We start from the raw sequence: 27,884 nt of genomic DNA, 5'->3' as shown, positions 1-27,884 counted from the left end.
AGTGTCTGGCACCAGTAATTGCATTTTGTTGACAAAGAAGTATACAAATATATCCTTACTTGGACGACTGTCTCATTCAAGCAGAGAACAAGGACACACTCCTTCGACACTTGGCATTTGTGAAAAGGCTTCTTACATGCCTAGGGTACACAATAAACGAAAAGAAATCACAACTGGTACCCTCTCAAAAGATAACATTCCTAGGTGCAAGCTTAGATACAACTGCCCAGGTGGCTTACCTCACGCCAGGCAAGCAAAGGCAACTGACTACTTCAAACTGATGGCAACAAAAACCCAGTCTTATGCAAGACAAATTCTGCACGCTCTGGACTTCATGGCATCCTGCATCCTACTAATTCCATATGCAAGACTGCATATGAGGAAACTTCAGTGGTACCTAAAAAGTTTATGGAGTCAACATTGAGAGTCTGGAAGCAATGACTCCTCTCATTTCCTGCCTGCAACAGGAATTTCTATGGTGGGCAGAGGCATGTCACCAAAACATGGGACTGCCCTTCAATCTACCCTCTGCCAGCCAAACCTCAACAGATGCATCAGATTATGTCTGGGGGGGGGGGGGCCCACATGGCAGGAAGATGCATTCAGGGCTTATGGACACCAAAGCAAGTGCATCTGCATATCAACCAGAAAGAGATGCTAGCTGTTCAGAATGCCCTAACAGCCTTCAAGGATTTACTTAATCCAGGGCAACTACTGATAAAGACGGACAACACCACCGTTAGTCATGTGGTATATAAACAAGCAAGGGGGCACACACTCCTACCACCTTCGCAGATTAGCCATGGCACTGTGGGACACAGCTTTGACCTACCAAATACATCTTCAAGCTCAATTCCTGCCAGGAAAACAAAACGCTCGGGCAGACTATTTAAGCAGAAACCTTATGGATCCTCACAAGTGGAAACTAAATCCACAAGTCTTCAGCATAACAGAGAAATGTGGTAGCCCAAACATAGATCTGTTTGCTTCTCAAAATTATCAATTGAAAAGATTCTGCACAATGACTTATCACAGACAATCATGGAAAGTGGACGCCCTATCCTTCAGTTGGAAAAACCTATTTGTTTATGCCTTTCCCCTTCTGCCTCTTCTACCCAAGGTCCTTTTAAAAGTTAGACAAGAGAAACCAAAGATGACACTAATTGCCCCGGACTAGCCCCGCCAGTACTGGTACCCAGTCCTAACGAACTTGTTTCAATACATAGCTTGGACCTTACCTCAAAGACCTCAACTACTATCCCAGCAAAACAATCAGATCCTGCACAATCAACTACAGACTCTGAACCTAGCAGCATGGCTAATCATGTAATCATACAAACGACACCTCTCAGTAAAGCTGTGATGGACGTCATTTTGGAAGCCAGAAGGCCTAGTACTAGAAAATCTTATGCTGACAAATGGAATAGATTCTGTGCTTGGAATTGAGTAAAAGGAACTGAAACAGTAGAACCACATATTCCTCAGATATTACAATGCTTGACTAAGATGCTTGACAAAGGCCTATCTTTTTCATCAAACAAAATCCATGCCTCAGCCATTTCGGCACATTACAATACAGAGCCACCATTTTTTTCTCATCCTTTAATAAAGCAGTATCTTAGAGGAGCCAAAAAATTTAAGGCCTCCTAGAAGACCACCATTATCTGCATGGGACCTCGGTTATGTGTTGGAAAAGCTCACCCTGCCTCCATTTGAACCAGGTGCTACCACTGATATGAAGTTCTTATCATGGAAGACAGCTGTGCTGCTAGCAATTACTTCCACAAGAAGAGTTTCAGAGCTACAGGCCCTAATGGCTGTAGAGCCTTTTATCATATTTTACCCAGACAAGGGTGTCTGAGGACAAATCCTACTTTTATGCCTAAAGTGGTTTCCAGTGTGGCTCTTAACCAAACAATTCATCTGCCAGCTTTTTATCCAAATCCGCAGAACAAAGGGGAAGAATTCTGCATTCCTTGGACGTACACAGACAGCTAAGATTCTACTTAAGCAGGACTAAAGCTCTAAGAAAAACTGAGCAATTACTAGTGTCATATGCTGCAGGATCAGAAGGAAAGGCTATTTCAAAGCAGTCAATTTCAAAGTGGATAAGCCACTGCATCCGTTTCTGCTACTTACACCATGGTAAACATGTGCCCAAGGGCATTAGGTCTTATTCCACCAGAGCTGCAGCTACTTCAGCAGCCTTTCTCAGGGGAGTACCAACCAAAGACATTCTAGAGGCTGCTACTTGGAGTTCTGTTCACACCTTTACAAAGCATTACCATTTGCCTCTTTACTCTAAGTCCAGGGCAGGCTTTGACACTGCAATGCTGCAGGGCCGTATATCCTCACCTAATGCTGTTTAGCTCCAGCCTCCCAACCATAGCTTTGGGATTCCACTCAAATGTAAAGACTGCAACAGTGTAACACGAAGAATATAGTACAGTTGTGTACACTTACCATAAATGTAGATGTTCGAGTGTATTCACTGTTGCAGTCCAGGTTACCCTCACGCCATCCTTTGTCATTCTAAAGTTTATCTTTTCTTCTCTATCTTCTACAATCTATGTGTTGTATTTGCTTATAGATGAAGATAAAGGTTATATTGATACATGTTTGTGTGTGTGTGTGTATGTATGTATATATATATATATATATATATATATATATATATATATATATATATATATATATATATATATATATATATATATATATATATATATATATATATATATACACACACACACACACATATATATATAGTATTGCTACCTTTTTGGGTGCACCTGACATCGGGGGCAAGAAAAACTAAAGAAAATGGCGTCGGCTTTATGTTTTTATACCCCTGATGACCTGATGTCATGGAAGAGAAGACAGCAACCGACACAGGACCCAATACTTTGGAATTCAGGCCGACTGAGGGCAACCTGCCAGCAGATTACCCAAGTGTAATGACTGCAACAGTGAATACACTCAACATCTACATTTTATGGCAAGTTTACAGAACTGTACTTTCTGCAGATTCACACGCCTTACTGAGACTCATTTGGAGTCCGGTATGCTGCGAGATGCTTCTTCGACTATGGAACCTGCGGATGCCGCCTGTGCAGGCACTGGCTTCTGAGGGTGTATTCAGGCCTTCCGATGTTCGTATTAAATAGACTACTTTGTTTTTGAATAAAACTACCGAATTTCTCAGGCCCAGAGTTCACACTACGCCTAGGAAACTGACGACCAAAGCGCATTCTCAAGCTCCCATGCCTCAGAAACAAATGCTTAGAATGGCTGGAGACCTTATTACTTTAATTAGGGGAAGCCAGCCTTCCCTCTCTAAACGACAAAGAATTGATTTTCCTTCTGATTCTACCGACCATGAGTCGGATGATTCTGACACCTCTGATTATCAGGACAACATACCCTTATCCACCTATGTGGATTCAGATGCAGAGGATTCCATTCCCTCTGCCTCCCCTCCAAAGGACTTTTCTTTCGGTGAAACCTTGCATACCCTAAGCGAGCATTTCCTCAGGGAATGCCAGGATACCTACAGTCAAAAAAGAGACTCAGTGAATTTTTAGACTTGCCTCAGCTCAGGCCTCTAGCTGTACCCTCTCCCCTGGATATGGTAGATGTCTTCATGGAATCAAGTCTTACCCCTGATAGACTAGAGTACCTGACTCCCAAAAATTTTTCTCTAAAAATCCTACTGTGGATCTGGAGACCATTTCCCAGGGATCTAACTGTATTAAGGCTACTACAGCCAAAAACCCTACCCCTTCGAACAGGGATTCTAGGGCTTTAGACCGATGGGGTAAGAAGGTATATACCTCTGCAACTCTTGCCATCAGGGCTTTAAATTTCCATTTTCACATGTTGAAGTACCAGCAGCATATTATGGAACTAATTAAACAAAAAATGTCTATTCCTGATTGTGTAGAAAATACAGATTTACAAGAGTTAGTACATTCTGTAAACCAAGTTGGTAAACATACTTTGCAGTGTGGTTTTGATGCTTTAGAAGCATCTTGCAGGGCTGCTGTCACTGGGGTCTCTTCTGAGAAGGTATATTTGTCTGAAGGAACAAATCTTGCCAGACCATGTCAAACCAAAATTACTAGATGCTCCACTAAATCAAGAATGTTTGTTTAGCACAAAAGCAGAAGTTGTTCTTAAGACTGAGGAAAAAGCTAAATCTATGCAAATTGTTAAAGCTTTCTTGCAGGTACAGCCACCTAGATTCAGTAGGCATTGGCCTTCAAAAAACTGGTCCTTTCTAGTCCCTCCCAGGCCTTCTCAGTCCAAACACAGGGGCAACAGACCACAAAGGCTACAGTTTCAGGGTATGCACAGATCTAAACAATGGAGTGCTCCCACCTCAAAAACAGGGAGTGGTAAGCCACCCTCTTATGGAAAAAGTTCACAATGATTTCTGCATCCTTCCCAACCATGCCCAAGTACTTGCAACCCTAGGAGGAAATCTCGCCCTGCATGCAAATTAACTGGGAATACTTTACCCAGGATGGACCATTGGGTCTTAAACATTGTATCCCAGGGATACAGATTCTACTTCTATTCACTGCCAACCCAAAGCGCATTGCCAGACCTTACCCCAATCCAGTGGGCAGAGGCCAAAAAGCAAGCACTTTCTCTTCTCAGTATCAGGGCTATTCAACCTGTTCCAGCAGATCAAAGGGGGCAGGGTTTCTACTCCTGACTCTTTCTGGTGCCGAAAAAAGAAAACTCCTGGCACCCTATCCTGGCTGTGTCAATCCTAAACACCTTTCTGGTGGTACCAAAGTTAAAAATGCTTACACTCCAGCTGCTGCTGCCTATGCTAGCCAAAGACTCCTGGCTGGTCACCCTAGACTTAAAAGAAGCTTATAGCCATCCCCATAAGGGAATCTTGCAGGAAATATCTACGTTTCAGAACAGTCTGTATGCACTTTCAGTTCTCTGCACCTACCTTTGGCTTATCTACTGCGCCGAGGGTATTCACAATGTGCCTGGCTCCAGCCATTTCATACTGCAGGCAGAGAAACATTCAAATTTACCCATACTTGCACGATTGTCTGATTCAGTCGGACAGTCAGGAATTGCTGCTACAGCATCTGACATTTGTAATGACTCCTTCTCTGGGTTATACCATCAAAGAAAAAAATCACATCTGGTACCCAGCCAAGAAATTGTATTCCTAGGAGCAAGCTTGAACACAACTTCCCAGATGTCCTTCCTCACTCCAGAAAAACAGGTTTATTTGACAAATTACTTCAAACTACTGGCCACCCAAACCCAGCTAATCTGCAAGAAAAATTCTGCAGGCCCTAGGGTTCATGGTCTCATGCATTCTCCTAATTCCATATGCAAGACTGCATACGAGGAAACCTCAATGGTACTTAAACAGTCTCTGGTGTCAACATTATCAGGACCTGGAAACAGTGATTCCGATCATTCCTTGCCTAAGGACAGAGTTCCTTTGGTTGTCAGAGGCCTGCAACCACAACAAGGGACTCCCTTTCACTCAACTCCCTGCCGCCCAAACCCTGACAGCAGACGCATCAGACTGTGCATGGGGGAGCTCACATGGCAGGCAAATGCATTCAAGGCAAATGAAGCCCAGGACAAATGCACCTGCACATCAATCAAAAATAAATGTTAGCTGTGCAGAATGCACAGTCAGCCTTCAAATACCTTATCCTTCCAGGATAGCTCTTGATAAAGACAGACAACACTGCAGTCATGTGGTACATAAACAAGCCGGGGGGAACTCATTACTGTCCACTCTGCAGGTTAGCCATGGCTCTGTGGAACACAGCCTTGAGCAACCAAGTGCACCTGCAAGCTCAATTCCTCCCAGGCAAACAAAATTCACTGGCAGACAATTTAAGCAGAAATGTCATGGACCTGCATGAGTGGAAACTGGAACACAGTTTATTCAAGCTTATAATCTACAGGTGGGGGACACCAGAGGTAGACCTCTTTGCTTCCCCCAAGAACCATCAATTGAGAAAGTTTTGCACCAGAACTCCCCACAGCCAAGCATGGAAAGTGAATGCCCTATCCTTTACATGGGAAAACGTCTCAATCTATGCCTTTCCCCCTTTGCCCTTCCTCTCGAAAGTTTACTCAAGATCAACCATGACAGGCCAAGGACAATTCTTATTGCACCAGACTGGCCACACCAGCACTGGTACCCACTTTTATGCAGTGTGACAGTGCCGCCCTGGCACCTACATCAGACCTCCTCTCTGCTGTCCCAGCAAGAGGGCCAGATTTTGCATCCTCAGCTGCAAACCCTGATCCTAGTAGCCTGGCTTATTCCTTGAATACATCACCAGAATCCCTCCATAAACAGGTGCTGAATGTCATCCTTGAGGCCAGGAGGCCTAGTACTAGGAAATCCTATTCAGAAAAGATACTGTTCTTGTAGCAAGTCTCAGGGAAATGACACAGCCATGCCCACCTTACCTCAAATCCTAGGTTATCTAGCAGAGCTGCTCCACAAAGGCCTATCCTTCTCATCCATTAAGATTCATGCCTCTGCCATCTCAGCTCATTACAATACTGAGCCACCCCTCTTCTCTCACCATCTGGTCAAACAGTTCCTGGGAAGAGCTAACAATCTAAGACCCCTGAGGAGAGTTCCCACTCCTGCCTGGGACCTTAACTTTGTACTAGAGAAGCTCACGCTTCCCCCCTTTTGAGCCTGCTGCTACAGCAGAGTTAAATTTCCTCTCTTGGAAAACAGCCTTACTTCTAGCCATCACTTCAGCAAGAAGAATGTCTGAGTTACATGCCCTTATGGCTTTGGAACCCTTCATCATCTTCCATGCGGTCAGGGTTTCCCTCAGGACTTAACCCATCATTTATGCCTAAGGTGGTATCCAGGTTGGCTTTAAACCAATCCATCCATTTACCAACCTTTTTTCCTAATCCTCTGAATAAAGGGGAAAGGATCCTGCACTCTTTGGATGTGCACAGACAGCTTAGATTCTACTTTTACAGGACCAGACCGTTTACAAAATCTGACCAGCTGCTAGTCAGCTTTGCTATAGGGGCAGGGGGCAAGGCCTTTTCAAAGCAAACCATTACCAAATGGATAGCACACTGCATCCATTTCTGCTACAAGCACCATGCGAAACCTACCCCACAGGGGATCAGAACCCATTCCACTAGGGCTACCTGAACCTCTACAGCATTTCTCAGGGGAGTCCCTACCTGGGACATCCTGCTAGTTGCAACCTGGTGTTCAGTACACACCTTCACCAAGCATTACCACTTGCCTATCTTTTTTAAATCCAGAGCTGAATTTGCTACAGCAGTCTTAAAGGTCTGCTAGCCAGCCATTGTACTTTTTGACTGCCTCCTCCCTTCCTCAGCTTTGGGAATTGACCAAAGTGTGATGACTGCAACAGTGAAACACGAAGAACATAGTACAGTTGTGTACAGTTAACATAAGTGTAGATGTTCGAGTGTATTCACTGTTGCAGTCCTAGTTACCCTTCCTCCAGTCCCCTGACATTTCTGTTCTTTCTACCTATCCTCTTTTTTGCCCATATCTTATTGCAATGGTATTTACTTTTTACTGGAGGTGATGTCCTTCAAGGATGCATCTGCAGTCATCACATATGGGTTGTCCTGCCTCAGGCAGCCCTTCGGTTGGCCGGATTCCAAAGTCTGAGTCCGTAGTCGGCTGATGTCGCCCTTTCCCCGACGTCAGAGCGCCTGGGGTATAAAAGCGTCAGCAGACGCCATCTACCCCAGTCTTTCTTGCCCCGTGGTGCCCGAAGCAGAAGCAGTTCGCAAGTGCCGGTCGGCCAGCTCCTGTAATTCAGCTACCAAAGACTTCAAAAGCTAAGTACCCCGTTGGGGACTCTTTCTTGCCTCAGCCAATGTCAGATAAAGTTAATTGCTTAACTTGTGGGAAACAAATACCTCATAAGGATTTCCACTCTTACTGCCTCCCCTGCCTAGGCCCAGACCACGACGTCTCGGCCTGTTCAGCCTGTGCTTCCTTCAACTGACGCACTCTTAGACATCGGGCGGAGTTTGCAGATGAATTTTTTGGGGCTAGTTTTTCGTACAATATGCCGTCGGAGACTCCGACTTCACATTTAACAAAGAAACGGAAGGACAAGGACCGACACACGCGGGCCGCGGTTTCGGCTGAAACCACGGCCAGGCCTACCACGAGTGTCTCTGTTGAAAACCGAGTTCTTGGTACTTCGACCCCCGAAACCGCTCAACCGACAACCTGCTGAGTCGGTTATTGAATTTCCTTCAGAAACTGGTGTCTTGGAAACTTCCGACACCATTCCTCTAGACAAAACTACACCAGCACGTGGTGCAGCCAGGCCTCCTGCATCCATGTCCATAAAGGCATTCACCAGGGCTAAAGCTGCTAAACACACAAAAGCTATGCCTCCCAAGGTTTTTCCTCAGGGACCCACTACAAGTTCACAGATTCTAACCTTAGCAGAGGACCTTATTTCCTTAATTAGGGGCTCTCAACCCCATCCGGACAGGGGCTGTCAACCTCCTCTAGACAAAAGGCCCAGGGTTGACCCCTCTGATTCCCACTCCTCAGAGGAGGCCTCTGATGGCTCTGCTCTCTCTGACTACCAGGAGGAGGCTTTTTCGGACTACGAGGACTCTGATGCAGAGGAATCTTATCCCCTCGGCCTCCCCTCCTGAAGAACTATCCTTCGGGGAGACCCTCCACTCTGAGAGAGCATTTCAAATGGCAGGGCCAGGAATTCTCTGATTCCAGGAAAAGATTAAGAACTTTTCTGCATTTACCTCAGCATAGACCTTTGGCTATTCCTCCTGTTTTGAATGTCATTGATGATGTGTACTGAGTCTAGCATAACCCCTGACACACTCCCTCCGGCCCCTGTCAAACCTGATAGTGCTACAGGGTCCTGGACTCGTATCATTTTCTTTACAAGGCCCACTCTGCTGATCCAGAAACTATTTCCCAGTGCCCTAAAGGGGTTGCAGCTGCCACAACTAAAAATCCACTCCCCTCTGAAAGGGAGTCCAGGGCTTTAGAGAGATGGGGTAAAAAAGTGTATACTGCTGCTACTCTTTCTATGAGGGCATTAAATTGTCAATTTCATATGATACAGTACCAAGAGTATTTGTTAGATGAATTGCATAAAAAAACTGTCTTCACCTGAACCCCTAGATCGCAAATCACTTCAGGATCTAGTACATAACTCCCAGCAGGTTAGCAACCATTTCTTGCAGTGTGGTTATGATGCATTGGAAGCTTCATGTAGGTCAGCTATGACAAGGTGCAGTCATACGTAGTCATGCTTGGCTGAAGGAACAATCTCTGCCAGACCATGTTAAAGCTAAGCTTCTGGATGCTCTACTGGAAAAGCAAAAGTTATTTGGCTCCACTGCTCAGGAGGTCTTAAAGAAATTTGAGGAAAAGGCAAAATCTGTACAAACAGTCAAAGATTTTCTACAAGTCCAACCACCAAGATTCAGCAGAAATTGGCTTACCAAGAATTGGTCCTTTCCGGACAGAGAAAGATTTCAGAGAGGCAAGAACAGGCGTGCCAGAGGTAGAGGGCAAGCTAGAGGCTCCTACCGAGGACGTCAATGGCAGCCTCCCAACCAGAGATCCCACTCATTCCATGCCTCCAAAAGGAATTTCTGTGGTGGGCTCAAGGAAGCCAGTCAAACAGGGGTCTGCCCTTCAGCAAAGCAATAGCCAGCCAAACCATTACAACCGATGCTTCAGACCATGGTTGGGGCGCACAAATGGAGGGCAGATGTATTCAAGGACTATGGTCACAAAAGGAGCTACGCATGCACATAAACCAAAAGGAAATGCTGGCAGTGATGCATGCAATCGAGGCCTTCATACTCTTTCTGCATCAAGGCCACCTGCTAATAAGGACAGACAACACCACAGTTATGTGGTACATAAACAAGCAAGGAGGCACCCATTCCTACCCTCTTTACAGACTGGCAATGAATCTATGGGAAATTTCCTTGAAACTCAATATAGAGTTGCAATCCCAGTTTGTGCCAGGAAAAGACAATATACTGGCGGACAGCTTAAGTAGAAATATCATGGATGCACACGAATGGATGCTGCACCCAGACATCTTCCTACAGATAACACAATCATGGGGAAGGCCGGACATAGATCTTTTTGCCTCCCACCACAATCATCAGCTGAAGAAATTCTGCTCAAGGACATACCACCCACAAGCATGGAAAGTGGACGCCCTCTCTTTCAGCTGGAGAACTCTAACAGTGTATGCATTTCCACCTCTTCCATTAATGACCAAGGTCTTACTGAAGATCTGGACAGAGCAGCCAAAATTGATTTGGTAGCTCCGGATTGGCCAAGACAGCACTGGTACCCACTGTTAGAGCATGTCACGCACGAAACCATGGCCTCTTCCTCAATGGCCACTTCTCCTGACACAGCACAATTACAAAACTGTGCATTCCAACCTGAAAACCTTGCAACTAACAGCCTGGAAAATACCTTGACGCCTCCTCAGGATAAGCTATCCAAGAGAGTGAAGGATATCATCATGGAAGCTCGCCGGCCTTCCACAAGAAAGGCATATTCAGCAAAATGGAAAAGATTTCACACTTGGAGCACCACAAAGGGCATAGATGCGACAGTGATGAACATGGCACATATCCTGGAATACTTGGCAGAAATGCTCCACAATGGCCTGTCTTACTCTTCCATTAAAATTCATGCTTCAGCAATTTCAGCAGAGTACAATACTGATCCACCTGTCTTTTCTCATCCTCTCCTAAGACAGTTTCAAAGAGGAATTAAAAACATCAATCCTCCAAGGAAACCTCCACTGCCTACTTGGGACCTTAACTTCGTGTTGGAATAACTAACTCTGCCCCCCTTGAGCCAGCAGCATCTGCAGAACTACAGTTCCTGTCTTGGAAGACTGCCTTCCTTCTGGCCATAACCTCAGCAAGAAGAGTATCTGAGTTACAGGCCCTCATGGTAGTACAGCCATTTCTTATTTTTCATCAGGACAGAGTCTCAATGAGAACCAATCCTTCATTTATGCCAAAGGTGGTATCCAGGGTCTCATTAAACCAAACTATTCACCTGCCTACCTTCTTTCCAATTCCACAAAACAAAGGGGAAAAACTTCTGCACACCCTGGACATACACAGACAGTTGCGCTACTACTTGGATAGAACTAAAAGCTACAGAAAAATTGACCAGTTGTTGGTAGCATATGCTGCTGGTGCACAAGGAAAAGCAATTTCCAAACAGACAATTTCAAAATGGATAGGGAATTGCATTCGTTTTTGTTATTTCTCTCATGGAAAAATTGTGCCAGCTAACATTAGACCTCATTCCACCAGAGCCACAGCCACCTCCACAGCCTTCTTAAGAGGGGTGGCTACCAAGGACATCTTAGAAGCTGCTACATGGAGCTCCGTGCATACATTTTCCAAGCATTACAATTTACCTTTATATTCCAGATCCAGAGCAGGCTTTGCTACGGCAGTCCTGCAGGGCATTTTAGCTACACCATCCTTTACATAGATCCTCCACCCCCAGATGGGCTATGGTATTCTACCCATATGTGATGACTACAGATGCATCCTTGAAGGACATAGTACAGTTTTGTACCTACCATAAATGTAGATGTCCGATAGGTATGCATCTGCAGTCAGGTTTACCCTCCCTCCTTCTCTTTGGTATTTATTGGGTACTTTTCTCTCTCATAGCTAGCTGGGGTTATCTATTATGGTGTATTTGTTTTATATATAGATGTATATATATATAGATATAGGTGTATGTATATATATATATATATATATATATATATATATATATATATATAGATATAGATAGATAGATAGATATATATAGATATAGATAGATAGATATATATATATATAGATATAGATATGCATATATATTTCTGTGCATGTTTGGAATTTGTTGCATTTCTCCAAATTTAGCCTTCCTTTGAGGGCACCTGGCATCTGGGGCAAGAAACACTGAGGAAGATGGCGTCGGCTGACGCTTTTATACCCCAGGCGCTCTGACGTCGGGGAAAGGGTGACATCAGCCGACACCGGACCCAGACTTTGGAATCCGGCCGACCAAAGGGCTGCCTGAGGCAGGACAACCCGTGATGACTACAGATGCATACCTATCAGACATCTACATTTATGGTAGGTACAAAACTGTACTTTCCACACCATGTAATTGCTTCCTACTTTGGGGGACTCCTGACATCTGGGGAAAGAAAAACTGATGTAATGGCATCGGCTGCATGTTTTATACCCCTGACCTGACGCCATGAAAGAGGCGACAGCATCCGACGCAGAAGTGTCAAGACTACGGTATTCGGGCCTACTGAGGGCTACGTGCAGGCAGATAACGCAAGTGTGATGACTGCAACAGTGAATATACTCTAACATCTACATTTATGGTAAGTGTGCACAACTCTACTTAGAGTACTTGTCTAAGTAAGACACGTACTCAAAACGCTGTACTATAGATTCTGGCAGTAGACAAGTAATCAAAACATGGTGGTACTGTGGGGTACTGGCCACAAAAGTTGTATTGTGGCCTTGAGGAACACATTCAGTACTGGAGTTAAGTTACAATTGTTTGCAACATTGTAACTTAATTCCATTACGGAATTTGTAGCTATTATTTACATGTTTTGGCTGCTGAAATATGCAATATTTTAGTTAACTTAAACAATTTCTTGTACTTATTCAGTTTGATGCTTTTATTATGTTACTCCCGGCAAATCTGTCTGCTGTCTCACTGCAGAGCTATTTCACATTTGCATAGATACCTTTCTACATGAAAGATAATGGCATTTCTTTTTACTTCATATTCTGATTTGATACATGCTCTCTAGCTGCATCATAAACTTATATTTGTGTGTAACCAATTTCACCTCTTTGATTAGTGCCAGACAGTTGTACTGTAGTGATCTACCGTTATGGTGAGTATCTCGTGAAGATATTCTTTAATGTTGCTATTTATTGAACAGTTCTTAAGGACAAGACACTAATTATGTAAACATCATATTCTGCATTTGTTTTGTCTGCAGTCAGAAGAATGGGTGATTTTCAGCCGAGTGAACCGCTTGATCCCTTCCATCCAAGTGCTACATGCTCACTGTGTGTTCGTAATCTTGATAGCGCAGTTAAACCTGGTGAATTGCAGAAGATGTTTGAGGACTTTGGAGAGATTCTGGTATGTATTTGTTTTCCTTGTACTTGACATTTTTCTATGTTTTGTACTCATTTATTTTAACTTTATGGACACCATGAAAATAAGTTTGTTAAAAATTCAGTCTGAAGTAGTTGACTTCATTTAACCATCAACCTGTGGGTATTTGGATCCAGATTGGATCCAAGTCAGCAGCTTCACCAGCATCTGATCAGAGCTCCAAGCTCCTCCTCTTACCCAGAATGCCCCTCCATCTCCTTCCTTCCCTCAGATCTTGTTTGCCACGGATTGCCAAGCATCGTAGTTTTTGAGCTCCTGGTGTGGTGAGTTGTTTTAGTGATAGTTTTGGGAGTTTGTATTTTTGTGGTAGTGTTAGGTAGGTTTTCTTCCTTTGCCTTTACTTCCCATTTAGCTGGTGCATCAGTTTAAAAAAAAAAAAAAAGTTTAGTTTATTTTAGTCAGTGTAGTGCCTTCCTCCCCCTCCTCTTTAGTTAGCTTGGTTGCAAGTGTGTGTGGTTGGCAAGCTAGGGCCTTGTGCCTCGTGATGGCACATCAGCCAAAGCCGATTTATAGGAGGTTCACAGTGTGTGGCCACAAGTTGTCTCCAGCTGATGGCCACACTGTGCGTGGCTTATTTGGGGGTCCCCATCTTGCTACCACCTGGACTTGGTGCGGGGTTTATCCCCAGGGCCCTGAAAGATCATAGGGCTAAATTAGTTTTGAAAGGACTTCTCCCTTCTACAAAGGCGGCTGTCTCTGCTTAGACTACTGTCACGGCTGTGACTGGATCTTCTGCTATTGTTTCTTCCCTTAACTCCCAGGCCGGGAGTCAACCTTCTGCCAAGCAGTCTGTGGAAAGGGAGCACAGGAAAGATGACGACAAAGGGAGGAAGAGCTCTCTGGACTGGTCGGATCTGGTGGGTCCTTCTCAAAAGCAACGGATGATGTCCAGGCCTAGTACTCCCCGGCTCCGCTCGCCCAGATTCTCGGAGGAGCCTAGACCTTCTTCTAGGGCCTCTGCACATCGACTCTCCCGGTTGGCTCGGCCTCATCTCGTTCCACCAAAAGCTTGTCTGAGGCAGACATGGACAAAATGATGCAGAGGTTTATTCACACCCAGATTCAGATGGGGGGGTCTTGCCAGCCCCCTGTCCCTTTGGAGGGGAGATCTCGCTTCCCTCTTTCACCCTGATAACTCCTTTTCCAGTCCAAACCCCGGTATCTAAATTTCTGGATCCGAGAGGTCTCAGAGTCAGGCGGTCATCGCTGACGGTACTTGGTACCTTGATGCCAGCCGCTACCTTGAGCGAGTCAGACCCAGTTAGTTTGGATCCGAGCGGCTCTCTGAGCTGAAGCTTGGCTCCGGATCCAAGGGGTTGGGATTTTCTCCGTTGGCGCCGACTGTTGCTTCAAGGCCCTCACCTCGGTATCTCTGCTCCGTCAGCCTCTGCTCCAATCCCTTCGTAGCATGCAGGGGAGAGTGACTTCCTTACTAGTCTCCCAGGAGGCTCGCTCTCCCTCTGCTTTCGACATGGTGGCAAGGGTTTTCTCTAGTGGATCGAGGTCCCTGACTATCTCCTCAGATACCACCCTGAATCCCTCAGCTGTGGTTGACTTTATCAGCCCTGAGGGATTGCCCCACTGCTCTGCCCTGGAGGCAGTCGAAGTTCGTCTTTCCACTGCACCTAACTGCATGGGAGTCCTTGTCAACAGACCATTGGGTGCTTCAAATCATATCCAAAGGTTATGCCACACTGTGGTTCCTCCCATTCCCCCAAAACACCTTGTGGATGTACCACCCATGCAAAGGGAGGCAGCAGGGCTTGAAATAGAAAAGCTGCTAAGGAAACGAGTCATCCAGCCCAACCCCCGAGATCAGTCCGGATCGAGCATCTATTCCAAAAAAGACAGGGGACCTAAGGCCTATTCTGGATCTTTCTACCCTAAACCTCTTAGTTGCCAAAGAGATGTTCCGGATTGTCACTTTACAATCCATCCTGCCTTACCTGCAGGAGAATGACTGGATGTGGTCAATAGATCTCCAGGATGCGTACTTCAGATAAAGATGTACAGACGCTCCAGGAGATTCCCCCCTCTCGGGTAGGGGCCAATCATCATCAGTTTAGAGCTCTACTCTTCAGTCTCACCACAGCCCCCAGGGTGTTCACCAAGGTCATGGCAGTAGTAGCAGCTCACCTGAGGCTTCAGGGGATACAGGTCTTTCCATACCTGGATGATTGGCTCCTTGGTGCTCCCACCAACCGTCTACTTTGTCAGGCCAGAGACTATTTCCTTCAACTGTCAGACTTTCTGGGAATTACGATCAACGCATCCACGTCTTCTCTAAACCCAGTTCAGGTCTTAGACTACATTAGAGCAAGGATAGATATGTTGCAAACCAAGGATGATGTCCTTCAAGGATGCATCTGCAGTCCTTACAAATGGGTTGTCCTGTCGTCAGGCAGCCCTTCGGTCGGCCGGATTCCAAAGTCTGGGTCTGGCCTCGGCTGGTGTTGCACTTCACCTGACGTCATAGCGGCAGTTCTTCGGGTATAAAGGCATCAGCCGACGCCATTTTCCTCCGTCTTTCTTCCCGCGTGGCGCCCGAAGCAGAAGCTGTTCGCAAGTGCCTGTCGGTTGATCCAGAGATTACTACTACCGAATACTACTTCGAAGACTTCTAAAAAGCTAAGTACCCCGTTGGGGACTCTTTCTTGCCTCAGCCGATGTCAGAAAAAGTGAATAACTGTTTAACTTGTGGGAAACAAATACCTCATAAAGATTTCCACTCTTACTGCTTACCTTGTTTAGGCCCAGACCACGACGTAGCAGCTTGTTTAGCCTGTGCTTCTTTCAACCGACGGCCGCTTAGACGTCGGTCGGAGTTTGCTGAACAGTTTTTCTGCTCAGATTTTGCGTACATAATGCCGTCGGATCCTCCGACTTCACAAGTTGTTAAGAAACGCAAGGAAAAGGACTGACACTCGCGGTCCGCGGTTTCGGCCGAAACCGCGGTTAAGCAAACCGCGAGTGTCTCTGTTTCGGCCGAAACCGAGCAAACTGTTCTATCTTCAGCCGAATCCATGACTACTACCGAGGCCCCTTCTAACCTGGTTGAATCGGCCTCTGAAATTCAACCTGCTACTGTGGTTTCACAAGAATTATCGGACACCATCCCTTTGGATGTTTCAACCCCTGCACGTGGTGCTGCTAGGCCGCCTGCAGCCATGTCCATAAAGGCCTTTGCCAGGGCTAAAGCAGCCAAAACTTCTAAGTCTGTACCTGTTAAGCCCCCCTCTCACAGGCACAGTTCCAGTTCCCAAATGCTCACTCTGGCAGAGGATCTCATCTCTTTAATAAGGGGATCCCAACCTCATCCAGTCAGGGCCTCTCAACCTCCTCCAGAAAAGAGACCTAGAGCAGAGCCCCCTGAGCCAGTGTCCTCAGATGATTCTTCTGATGATACAGACAATACAGACCATCCAGAGGCTCCTTTTTCAACTTATGAAGACTCCGATGCTGAGGAATCTATTCCTTCTCCCTCTCCACCAGAGGAATTTTCCTTTGGGGAAACCTTACATGCCATGAGAGAGCAATTCCAATGGCAGGGGCAAGATTTCTCAGGTTCAAGGAAAAGGCTTAGGACTTTTTTGCATTTACCACAACATATGCCTTTAGCTATTCCTCCAGTTCTTCCTGTTGTAGATGATGCATTTAATGATGCTTGCACTGCTCCTGATACTTTGCCTCCAGCCCCTGCTAAGCCCGATAGGTTCTACAGGGTCCCGGACACACATCACCATTTATACAAGGCTCCTTTTGCAGATCCCGAGACTATCTCCCAGGGGCCTAAGGCAGTAGCTTCGACCTCAGTTAAAAAACCCTCTCCCCTCTGAAAGGGAATCCAGGTCCTTAGAGAGATGGGGTAAAAAAGTATACACCTCTGCTACTCTCTCAGCTAGGGCATTGAACTGTCAGTTTCATATGATCCAATACCAGGAGTTTATGCTTGATCAGTTAACTAAGAAACTGTCCTCTGATGATTCTTTAGATAAGAAATATGTTCTAGAAATGGTGCATAACATTCAGCAGGTTAGTAACCATTCTTTAAAATGTGGCTATGATGCACTGGAGGCTTCCTTTAGATCAGCCATGACTGGCACAGTTATAAGAAGGCATGCATGGTTGAAAGAACAGGTCTTGCCGGATCATGTTAAAGCAAAACTGTTAGATGCTCCTATGGATAAGGTCAGTTTATTTGGTTCTCCTGCTCAGCAGGTACTGAAGAAAATGGAAGAGAAGGCAAAATCTGTACAAACAGTGAAAGATTTCTTACAGGTTCAGCCTCCAAGGTTTAGCAGGAACTGGCCTTCCAAAAATTGGTCCTTTCCAGACTCCTCTAAAACACAGAGAGGCAGGAATAGGTGTTCAAGAGGCAGAAATCAATCCAGAGGAGGTGCCTACAGGGGACGCCAGTGGCAAGGCAACAACCAGCGAGGCACAGACACAACTACTACCACTGCAACAGGACAATCACAGTGACTTGGCTCTGGCACCGCCTACCAGGGAACAAATAGCAGCACCCTTAGGCGGAAAGTTAGCCTTATTTTCAAAAAATTGGCACTACATCACAAGAGACAAGTGAATTTTGCAAACTATAGACCAAGGCTACAGGTTTCATTTCCATACTTTACCAGGAAAAAGAGGAATGCCAAACCTACCACCAAATCAAAAGACAGAAGCTCTAAAACAAATAGCTCAATTAGCAAAGATGAGAGCTGTGGAAAGGGTACCATCTATGGAACAAGGAAAGGGATTTTACTCCAGACTATTCCTGGTACCAAGAAAAGAGAAAAATTGGAGGCCTATTTTCGACCTGTCCGCTTTAAACACATTCATCATTGTTCCAAAATTCAAAATGCTGACCCTACAGCAACTTCTTCCCATGCTGGGCAAGGAGTATTGGCTGGTGACTCTAGATCTCAAGGAGGCATACCTGCACGTCCCCATACGACCAAATTGCAGAAGATACCTCAGATTTCTTGCAGGATCAGAGCATTATCAATTCTCAGCATTGCCCTTTGGCTTATCTACTGCGCCCAGAGTGTTCACAAAATGCCTGGCATCAGTAATCGCTCACTGCAGGCTTCAGGGAATTCAAATATATCCATACCTGGACGACTGCCTGATACAAGCGGACAACAAAAACAAGCTAACAGAAGACTTACAAAGAGTCATTTGCATACTGCAAGCCCTGGGATATACAGTCAATATAAAAAAATCAAGACTGATACCATCCCAAAGAATAACCTTCTTAGGTGCAGAATTGGACACAGTAAAACAGATGGCATTCCTAACTGCAGAAAAACAAGAACAACTTCCTCTCTACTTCTTGGCATTAACAAAGCAGAACAAACTAACAGCAAGGAAAGTACTGCAGGCCTTGGGCTTCATGGCATCCTGCATAATCCTGGTCCCTCTTGCCAGACTGCATATGAGAAAGCTACAGTGGTACCTGAAGAATTTATGGTCTCAACACAGGCACAGCCTAGAAGCCGAAATACCACTAATCCCATGCCTGAAACAAGAGTTCCTATGGTGGGCTCAGGCATGCCAGTCAAACCCAGGTTTGCCCTTCCACAGCATTCAACCAAGCCAAACCATCACAACGGACGCCTCAGACCTCAGTTGGGGGGCCCACATGCTGGACAAGTGCATACAAGGCTTATGGACTCCAGATCAGCTGCACCTGCACATAAATCAAAAGGAAATGCTGGCAGTAAAACTAGCAATCCAGAATTTCAGACCATTCCTCCAAGAAGGACAGTTGATAAGGACAGACAACACCACAGTCATGTGGTACATCAACAAACGGGGAGGCACTCATTCATACCCTCTATGCCGGATGGCACTGGACCTATGGAATATGGCTCTGAGCTACAACATTCAGTTACAAGCAATTTTTGTACCGGGAAAAGAAAACATCCTAGCAGACATATTAAGCAGAACTACCTCGGATGCTCACGAATGGATGCTACACCCGGACATCTTCAAGGTCATCACAAGGAAATGGGGACTACCACAAATAGACCTATTCGCATCCCCACTCAATCACCAGCTCAAGAAATTCTGCACAAGGGCGTACCACCCACTTGCTTGGAAGGTGGACTCTCTATTCTTCAGTTGGAAAGGCCTGACAGCATATGCATTCCCACCTCTTCCTTTGATGCACAAGGTGCTATTGAAAATCAAAGAGGAACGTCCAAGGATCATTCTGATAGCTCCAGACTGGCCAAGACAACATTGGTACCCATTACTTAGGAGCATGTCTCGGGGGAAAATGTGGACACTACCCCTGATTCCTTTGCTGTTAACTCAGAGCGACTACAACACCCTGCATCCAAACCTGAAAACGCTGCAGCTGACTGCCTGGAACATTACATAAGAGCAACTAACCCAGATTTATCCCAAAGGGTTAAAGACATTATCCTTGAGGCCCGCAGACCCTCAACAAGAAGGAACTATGCAGGGAAATGGAAAAGGTTTCTCATTTGGAGTACTGAAAAGGGAAAAGATGTGTCAAAGGTAGACATTGCCAACATCCTGGAGTATTTGGCAGAGCTTTTCCATACAGGCCTGTCCTATTCCTCCATCAAGATACATGCATCAGCTATTTCTGCAGAATACAGCTTCGATCCCCCTGTCTACTCACATCCTCTACTCAGGCAGTTTCTGAGAGGAATTAAAAATGTAAAACCTCCTAGGAAACCACCATTACCAGCATGGGACTTGAACTTTGTGCTAGAAAAATTGACACTCCCCTTTCGAACCAGCAGCAACAGCAGATCTTCAACACCTATCCTGGAAAACTGCCTTTCTGCTGGCAATTACCTCAGCAAGAAGGGTTTCTGAGCTACAGGCTTTAATGGCAGTACAACCCTTCCTAATCTTCCATCAAGATAGAGTGTCCATGAGAACAAATCCTACATTTATGCCTAAGGTGGTATCCAGAGTGTCTTTAAACCAGGCTATCCACCTACCTACCTTCTTCCCCAATCCACAGAACAGGGGGGAAAGACTGCTGCATACTTTGGATGTACATAGACAGTTGCGCTACTACCTGGACAGAACCAAGGGCAATAGAAAAACTGACCAGCTCCTGGTAGCATATGCAACAGGAAGGGAAGGAAAAGCAATTTCAAAACAGACAAAATCTCCAAGTGGATAGGAAATTGCATCAGATTCTGTTACTCCTACCATGGAAAGCAAACTCCACAGAACATAAGGCCTCATTCTACAAGGGCTACAGCCACTACCACAGCTTTCTTATGAGGAGTGGCTACCATGGACATTATAGAGGCTGCTACTTGGACCTCCGTGCATACATTTGCCAAGCATTATAACCTACCTTTATACTCTAGATCCCGAGCAGGGTTTGCCACTGCTGTTTTGCAAGGGATCCTAACTACACCATAATTTCTTTTTCCTCCTCCCCTAGTTTGGCTATGGTATTCTACCCATTTGTAAGGACTGCAGATGCATCCTTGAAGGACATAGTACAGTTTTGTACCTACCATAAATGTAGATGTCCGAACAGGAATGCATCTGCAGTCAGGATTACCCACCCTCCTTCCCTCTGTGGTATTCCTAGGTATTTGCCCATCTAATAGGTAGCTTGGGGGATCTCTTATGGTGTATTTGTTTGTATATATGTACATACATGCTTATTTTTTGTGTTTGCCTTCTACTATTTGGAAACATTGGCATTTATCCAAAATTTAGCTATCCAAGAGGGCAACTGGCATCTGGGGCAAGAAACACTGAGGAAAATGGCGTCGGCTGATGCCTTTATACCCGAAGAACTGCCGCTATGATGTCTGGTGAAGTGCGACACCAGCCGAGGCCAGACCCAGACTTTGGAATCCGGCCGACCGAAGGGCTGCCTGACGACAGGACAACCCATTTGTAAGGACTGCAGATGCATTCCTGTTCGGACATCTACATTTATGGTAGGTACAAAACTGTACTTTCTTCATGTTTCACTGTTGCAGTCATCACATTTGGGTTATCTGCTTGCAGTAGCCCTCAGTCGACCTGATTAACAAGGTCTTGGGTCCTGCGTCGGTTCTGTGACGTCAGGTCGTCAGGGGTATAAAACATGGAACCGACGACATTACATCAGTCTTTCTTGCCATGCGGTGCCCAAAGCAGAAGCAGTTCGCAAGTGCAGGTCGGCCAACTCCTGAAATTTTTGTTTGAGTTTCAGAACTGAAGTCTTCAACTAAAAGCTAGGTACGCCGTTGTGGAAACTTTCTTGCTCTAAACCGATGTCAGTAAAAGTAAATGCATTTCTTGTGGAAAGCAAATGCCTCAAAAGATTTTCATTCGTACTGTATTCCTTGCCTAGGCCCTGACCACGATGTACCTTGCTGTCAAACCTTATTTAAACCTCAAACTATCCGTCATCAGTTTATTTTCCCTTTGAAATATTTTGGTGCTCGGTTCAGTTATCCTGATAAGTCTTCGGTAAGCCATCCGACTGACAACATTCCAAAAAAAAACGCAAAGATAGACAGAGACAGGCCGCCTAGGTCCAAAGCTGTCAAGGACTCTTCTAGGCCCAGTCGCCAGTTCGTCAGTACTCGGTGAAGCGCTTTCCCAGCCCTTGATACCCGCTACTTCAGATTCACAGGCCTCTATGGAGAGCCATTTGGAGTCCGGTCTGCTGCGAGATGCTTCAAAAGTGGAACCTGCGGATGTCTCTACCTTGGATGAGTCCAGAGCCGCTGTGCAGGCACCGTCTTCCGAGGTGTATTCAGGCCTACTGACTTGCATATTAAACCAATGCCATCTTCTTTTTCAAGGCCTAAAACTCGAACCCGATCTAGAAAACAGACGCCCAGACCGCATGGTCAGGCCTCTATGCCTAAAAAAACAAGAATGGCTGAAGACCTTATAACTTTAATCAAGGGAAGCCAACCTTCCCCCCCTAAGAGACCTAGGACTGAGTTTGCTTATGATACTTCTGACCAGTATTCTGAAATTTGTTTCCTCTGATGACCAAGATTTACCCTTATCTACCTAAGAGGATTCTGATGCTGAGGACTCTGTTCCCTTTGCTTCCCCCCTAGAGGATTACTCTTTTGGTGAAACCTTGCATATTCTCAGGGAGCATTTTCGTTGGGAAAGTCAGGATTTCTCAGATTCTAAAAGAAGAGGCTTAGTGTTTTCTTACCCCTGCCCCAGCATAGGCCTTTAGCTATACCTCCTCTACTACACATTGTGGATGATGCTTTTTCGGAATTCAGCTTGTTCCCGGACTCTACCTCCTGCTCCCTGAAAACCTGATAGATATTACAGGGTTCCTGACTCTCAAGTTCTTTTCCAAAAAATGCTACTGCGGATCCTAAGACCATTTCACAGGGAAGCAAGGGCATTAAAGCTACTACTGCCAAAATTCCTACACCCTCTGATATTGACTCCAGGGCGCTGGATAGATGGGGTAAGAAGGGTAAACACTTCTGCAACTTTGGCCATTAGGACCTTAAACTGCCAGTTTCATATGTTAAAGTATCAGCAGCATATTATTGGATCGCTTAAACAGAAAATGAAGTTGATTCCGGATTGTGCTGAAAATAAGGATTTACAGGGTTTAATGCATTCTTCTGAACAAGTTGGAAAGCATACTTTGCAATGTGGTTTTGATACACTCGAGCCATCTTGCAGGGCTGCTGTAACTGGGTCTGTACTTATAAGGCATGCTTGGCTTAAGAGCAATCCTTGCCAGATCATGTTAAAGCTAAATTAGTGGATGCTCCCTTAAATCAGGACTGCCTGTTTGGCAGCAAGGCAGAAGAAGTTCTTAAAAAGATGGAGGAAAAAGCTAAATCTATGCAAACTGTTAAAGATCTTTTACAAGTACAACCGCCATGTTTTAGTAGGCATTGGCCTTCTAAGAGCTGGTCTTTCCTGCCTCTTCCAGACCTTCTCAGTCCAAACCTAGATCCAGCAGAGCTCCCAGGCTTCAGTCCCAGGGTATGCACAGGACTAAGCAGTGTGTCTCCACTTTCAAATTTGGGAGTAATAAAACTCCCCCTATGGTAAACTGTCTCAATGACTTCTTTTTAAAACTTCCAAGCACCTTTCAACTAACTGCCCCTTTGGGAGGAAAGATTGCTTTGCATGCAAAGAACTGGGAACTCCTTACCCAGGACAAATGGGTTTTAAGTGTAGTGCCACAAGGATACAGATTTCACTTCCACACGTTACCAAACCCAACAAGTTGGCCAGATCTACCCCCAAATCAGTGGGTAGAGGCCCAAAAGCAAGTACTCTCTCTCTTAAGCATAGGGGCTATTCAGTTGATAACAGAAGAGGAAAAGGGACTTGGGTTCTACTCGAGATTTTTCCTGGTACCCCGAAAAGACCATTCATGTCATCCTATCCTGGACCTGTCTACTCTTAAATACCTTTTTTGTGATTCCAAAATTCAAGATGCTGACTCTTCACCAGTTACTTCCTATGCTAGGTAAAGATGCCTTTCTGGCAACAATAGATTTAAAAGAAGCATACCTGTACATCCCAATCAGGGAATCTTGCAGAAGATACCTACGCTTCAAAGCAGGCTACAACGCACTATCAATTCTCTGCACTTCCCTGTGGCTTATCTACTGCGCCCAGGGTATTCACAAAGTGCCTAGCTCCAGTCATTGCATTTAGCAGGCAAAGAAATATTCAAATATACCCGTACCTGGACTATTGTCTAATTCGGGCAGAAAGCCAGGGCATACTTTTGAGTCATCTGGCCTTTGTACAAAGGGTGCTAACATGTCTGGGGTACACCATGAACGAAAAGAAATCAAACCTGGTACCCTGTCAACAAATATTCCTAGGAGCAAGCTTGAATAGGTTCATAGGTTCATACTAGGCTATCTGCCCTGGGGCAATTATAAGCCTAGCCCGATTCTGTATGGCTTACGCCACCCCCTTGATTTGAGTATTCTGTGCCCTTTTTAAGGTTTATAGGTTCATAGGTAAAAAATCAGTACTATATACAAATGCAGATGACATGACATGCATCATAGGCTCATAGATTAGTACTAAGCTAACTGTCCTTGCAAGCCATTTTAAGCCTAGCCAATTATGTCTTGAGACTCAAACCCTGGACCTTGTGTTTGTAAGGCAAACACCTTAACCATTAAGCCACCCTCCCAACCCTCACATCTTCCCAGATGGCTTTTTCTCACGCCAGAGAAACAAATTCATTTGACAACCTATTTCAAGTAAGTGGCCACAAAAACCTTGCCGTCTGCAAGGCAAATACTGCAAGCCTTGGGGTTCATGGCCTCCTGCATCCTTCCGATTCCATATGCAAAACTGCATATGAGGAAACTACAATGGTATCTAAAAGGCCTGTGGTGTCATTCTCAGGATCTAGAAGCAAGGATTCCTATCATACCTTGTCTACACCTAGAGTTCCTTTGGTGGGCAGAGGCCTGCCACCAAAACAAGGGACTATCATTCACATTACCTCCTGCCGCCCAAACCCTAACAGACGCAGCACACTATCCATGTGGGCCTCACCTGGCAGGGAAGTGCATTCATGGCAAAGGGACCCCAAATCAAATGCACCTGCATATCAATCAAAAAGAAATGTCAACTGTACATAATGCTCTGACAGCCTTCAAGAACCACTTTCTTCCAGGACAATTAATGGTAAAGACGGACACCACTACTGTTATCTGGTACATAAACAAGCAGGGGGGTACACATTCTGACCCCCTCTGCAGACTAGCCATGACATTGTGGAACACAGCCTTGAGCTGCCAAGTGCATCTACAAGCTCAATTCCTGCTTGGATAACAAAATATACTTGCAGACGGACTAAGCAGAAACCTCATGGACCCACATGAGTGTAAACTGGAACCAAGGATTTTCAACATCTTGACAAGCAAATGGGGGAGCCCGGTTATAGACCTGTTTGCCTTCCCCCAGAACTATCAGTTGGACATATTTTGCACAAGGACTCCCCACAAACAAGCTTGGAAAGTGGATGCTCTGTCCTTCAGCTGGAAAAAAGTTTATGCCTTTCCTCCTCTGCTCTCCAAAGTACTACTAAAGATCAAACAGGACAATCCAAGGATGATTTTGATTGCTGTAGACTTGCCACGCCAATACTGGTAACCCCCTGTTGCGCAGTGTGTCACTGTTGGCCCCATGGCATCTGCCTCAGACCGCTTCCCTGTTGTCTCAGCAGGAGAACCAGATTCTGTACCCTCAGCTTCAAACACTGAACCTAGCAGCCTGGCTAATTACCTAATCTGTCCTTTACCATCCCTCAGTAAACCAGTCATGGATATTTTAGAGGCTAGGAGGCCTAGTACTAGAAAATCTTATGCTGAAAAATGGAAAAGATTCTGTGCATGGAACCAATCTCAAGGGGTGAGCATAGCAGCACCCTATTTACCTCACATTTTACAATACTTAACTGAGCTGCTTCACAAGGGCCTGTCTTTTTCCTCCATCAAAATTCATGCCTCAGCCATTTCAGCCCATTATAACACAGAACCTTCCCTCTTCTTTCATCCACTGCTCAAGCAGTTCCTCAGAGGCGGCCAAAAATTTGAGACCACCCAGGAGAGCTCCAACCCCAGCCTGGGACCTTAACTTTGTCTTGGAGAAACTCACTCTTTCTCCTTTCAAACCAGCTGCTACTGCAGATTTAAAATGTATTTCTTGGAAAATGGCTATCCTTTTAGCAATCACTTCAGCAAGAAGGGTATCTGAATTACAGGCCCTTATGGCAGTGGAGCCTTTCATCATCTTTCATGCGGACAGGGTGTCCCTCAGAACCAGTCCCTCCTTCATGCCCAAGGTGGTATCCAGTGTGGCCCTTAATCAGTCCATTAATTTGACAACCTTCTTTCCTAATCCACAGAACAAAGGGGAACAGATACTGCACTCTTAGATGTGCACAGACAACTTGGATACTAATTGGACAGGACTAATCCTCAAGGAAATCTGAACTGCTGGTGGCATTTGCTGCAGGGATAGAGGGGAAGGCTATTTCAAAGCAAATCATTTCTAAATGGATATAGGCCATTGCATTCATTTCTGCTATAAGCACCATGGAAAACCTATACCACAGGGGATCAGACCCCACTCAACCAGTACCGCATCTACCTGTACAGCCTTTCTCAGAGGTTTCCCTACCAGAGACATCATAAAAGCTGCTACCTGGAGTTCTGTACATACTTTCACCAAGCATTACCATTTGCCAATTTTCTCTAAATCTAGAGCTGGCTTTGCCACTGCAGTCTTGCAGGGCCTTATAGCTGGTCCTAATGCTATCTAAATTTCTCTTCCCATCCTTAGCTTTGGGAATCTACCCAAATGTGATGACTTGCAACAGTGAAACACAAAGAATGTAGTACAGTTGTGTACACTTACCATAAATGTAGATGTTCAAGTGTATTCAATTTTGCAGTCCTGGATGTCCGTGTTACTCTGCTGCAGTCATAACACTTGGGTTATCCTGTCGTCAGGCGGTCCCGCAGTCTGCCTGAATTCCAAAGTCTTGGTCCGGCGTCGGTTGTTGTCGCTTCTTCCCTGACGTCAATGCGCCAGGGGTATATGAGGCATCTGACGCCATTTTCTTCAGTCTTTCTTGCCGCGCGGTTCCCGAAGCAGAAGCAGTTCGCAAGTGCCGATCGGCTGACAACTGAGATTTTCGAATCGGATTTCAGTCCGAAGTCTTCAAAGCTAAGTACCCCATTGGGGAACCTTTAATTGCCTCAGTCCGATGTCAGAAAAAGTTAACAATTGCATTTCTTGTGGGAAGCAAATATACCTCATAAGGACTTTAATTCTTATTGTATACCTTGCCTAGGCCCAGACCATGATGTCACTGGTTGTCTGTTTTGTGCTAGGTTCAATAAGCGAACTATAAAGCGACGCTTTGGTTTCGCACGACACGGTAGGAAATTTAATTACACTATACCGTCGGAGCAACCGAATACCGGTGTGCATAAAAAACGCAAAGATAAAGACATGCAGCCTAGATCCAAGCCAGACTCCGAGGCCTCTGCTGGGCTGGTCGCCAGTTATCCGGTTTTCAATGAGGCGCCTACGCAGCCCCTGGCAACCACAGAATTGGAACCACAGACTGCTTCGGATTCTCAAGCAGAGAGTTTTAGGCCTATGCAGCTATTTTCTTTAGGCCCTGCCGACAACATTGCAGAAGGAGAAGCCGGTGCTGCGGAAATAACTTCGGTTACAGAAGGTGTCTTCAGACCGACTACTCACTCCATAAAATCTTATGCTAAGCTTAAGACTCCTCTAAAACCAAAAAAGACTGCACATCAGTCTCCAGATGTTCATCGTGCATACAGCTGCAGTCATAACAGATGGGTTCTCCTGCCATCAGACGGGTCCTCGTTCGGCCGAATTCCAAAGTCTAGGTCTGGCGTCTGTTGTCGTCGCCTCATCCCTGACGTCAGTGCGACAGGGGTATAAAAGAACCAGCCGACGCCATTTTCTTCAGTCATTCTTGCCGCGCGGTGCCCGAAGTAGAAGCAGTTCGCAAGTGCCGGTCGGCCAGCTCCTGAAATTACGAAAATTTTGCAACCGAAGTCTTCTTGAAAGCTAAGTACCCCGTTGGGGAAACTTTTCT

General features: G+C 45.5%; 1 protein-coding gene across 1 annotated transcript in view; it reads left to right on the top strand.

Moving 5' to 3' along the window:
- The window catches only part of LOC122797814, a 2,009,088-nt gene that overhangs the window by 815,622 nt on the left and 1,165,582 nt on the right, over window positions 1–27,884 (top strand). The window contains exon 9 of the mRNA XM_044066337.1: window positions 13,092–13,237. Coding sequence (XP_043922272.1) covers window positions 13,092–13,237 — 146 coding nt within the window. The remainder of the gene's footprint in view (window positions 1–13,091; window positions 13,238–27,884) is intronic.

The sequence above is a fragment of the Protopterus annectens genome, chromosome 3.part1 (genome assembly GCF_019279795.1).
Source record: "Protopterus annectens isolate FY-2018-M chromosome 3.part1, PAN1.0, whole genome shotgun sequence".
Classification (NCBI taxonomy): Eukaryota; Metazoa; Chordata; order Ceratodontiformes; family Protopteridae; genus Protopterus; species Protopterus annectens.
Note: the sequence above shows the minus strand (reverse complement) of the source record. Positions and strands in the feature narration are given on the sequence as shown.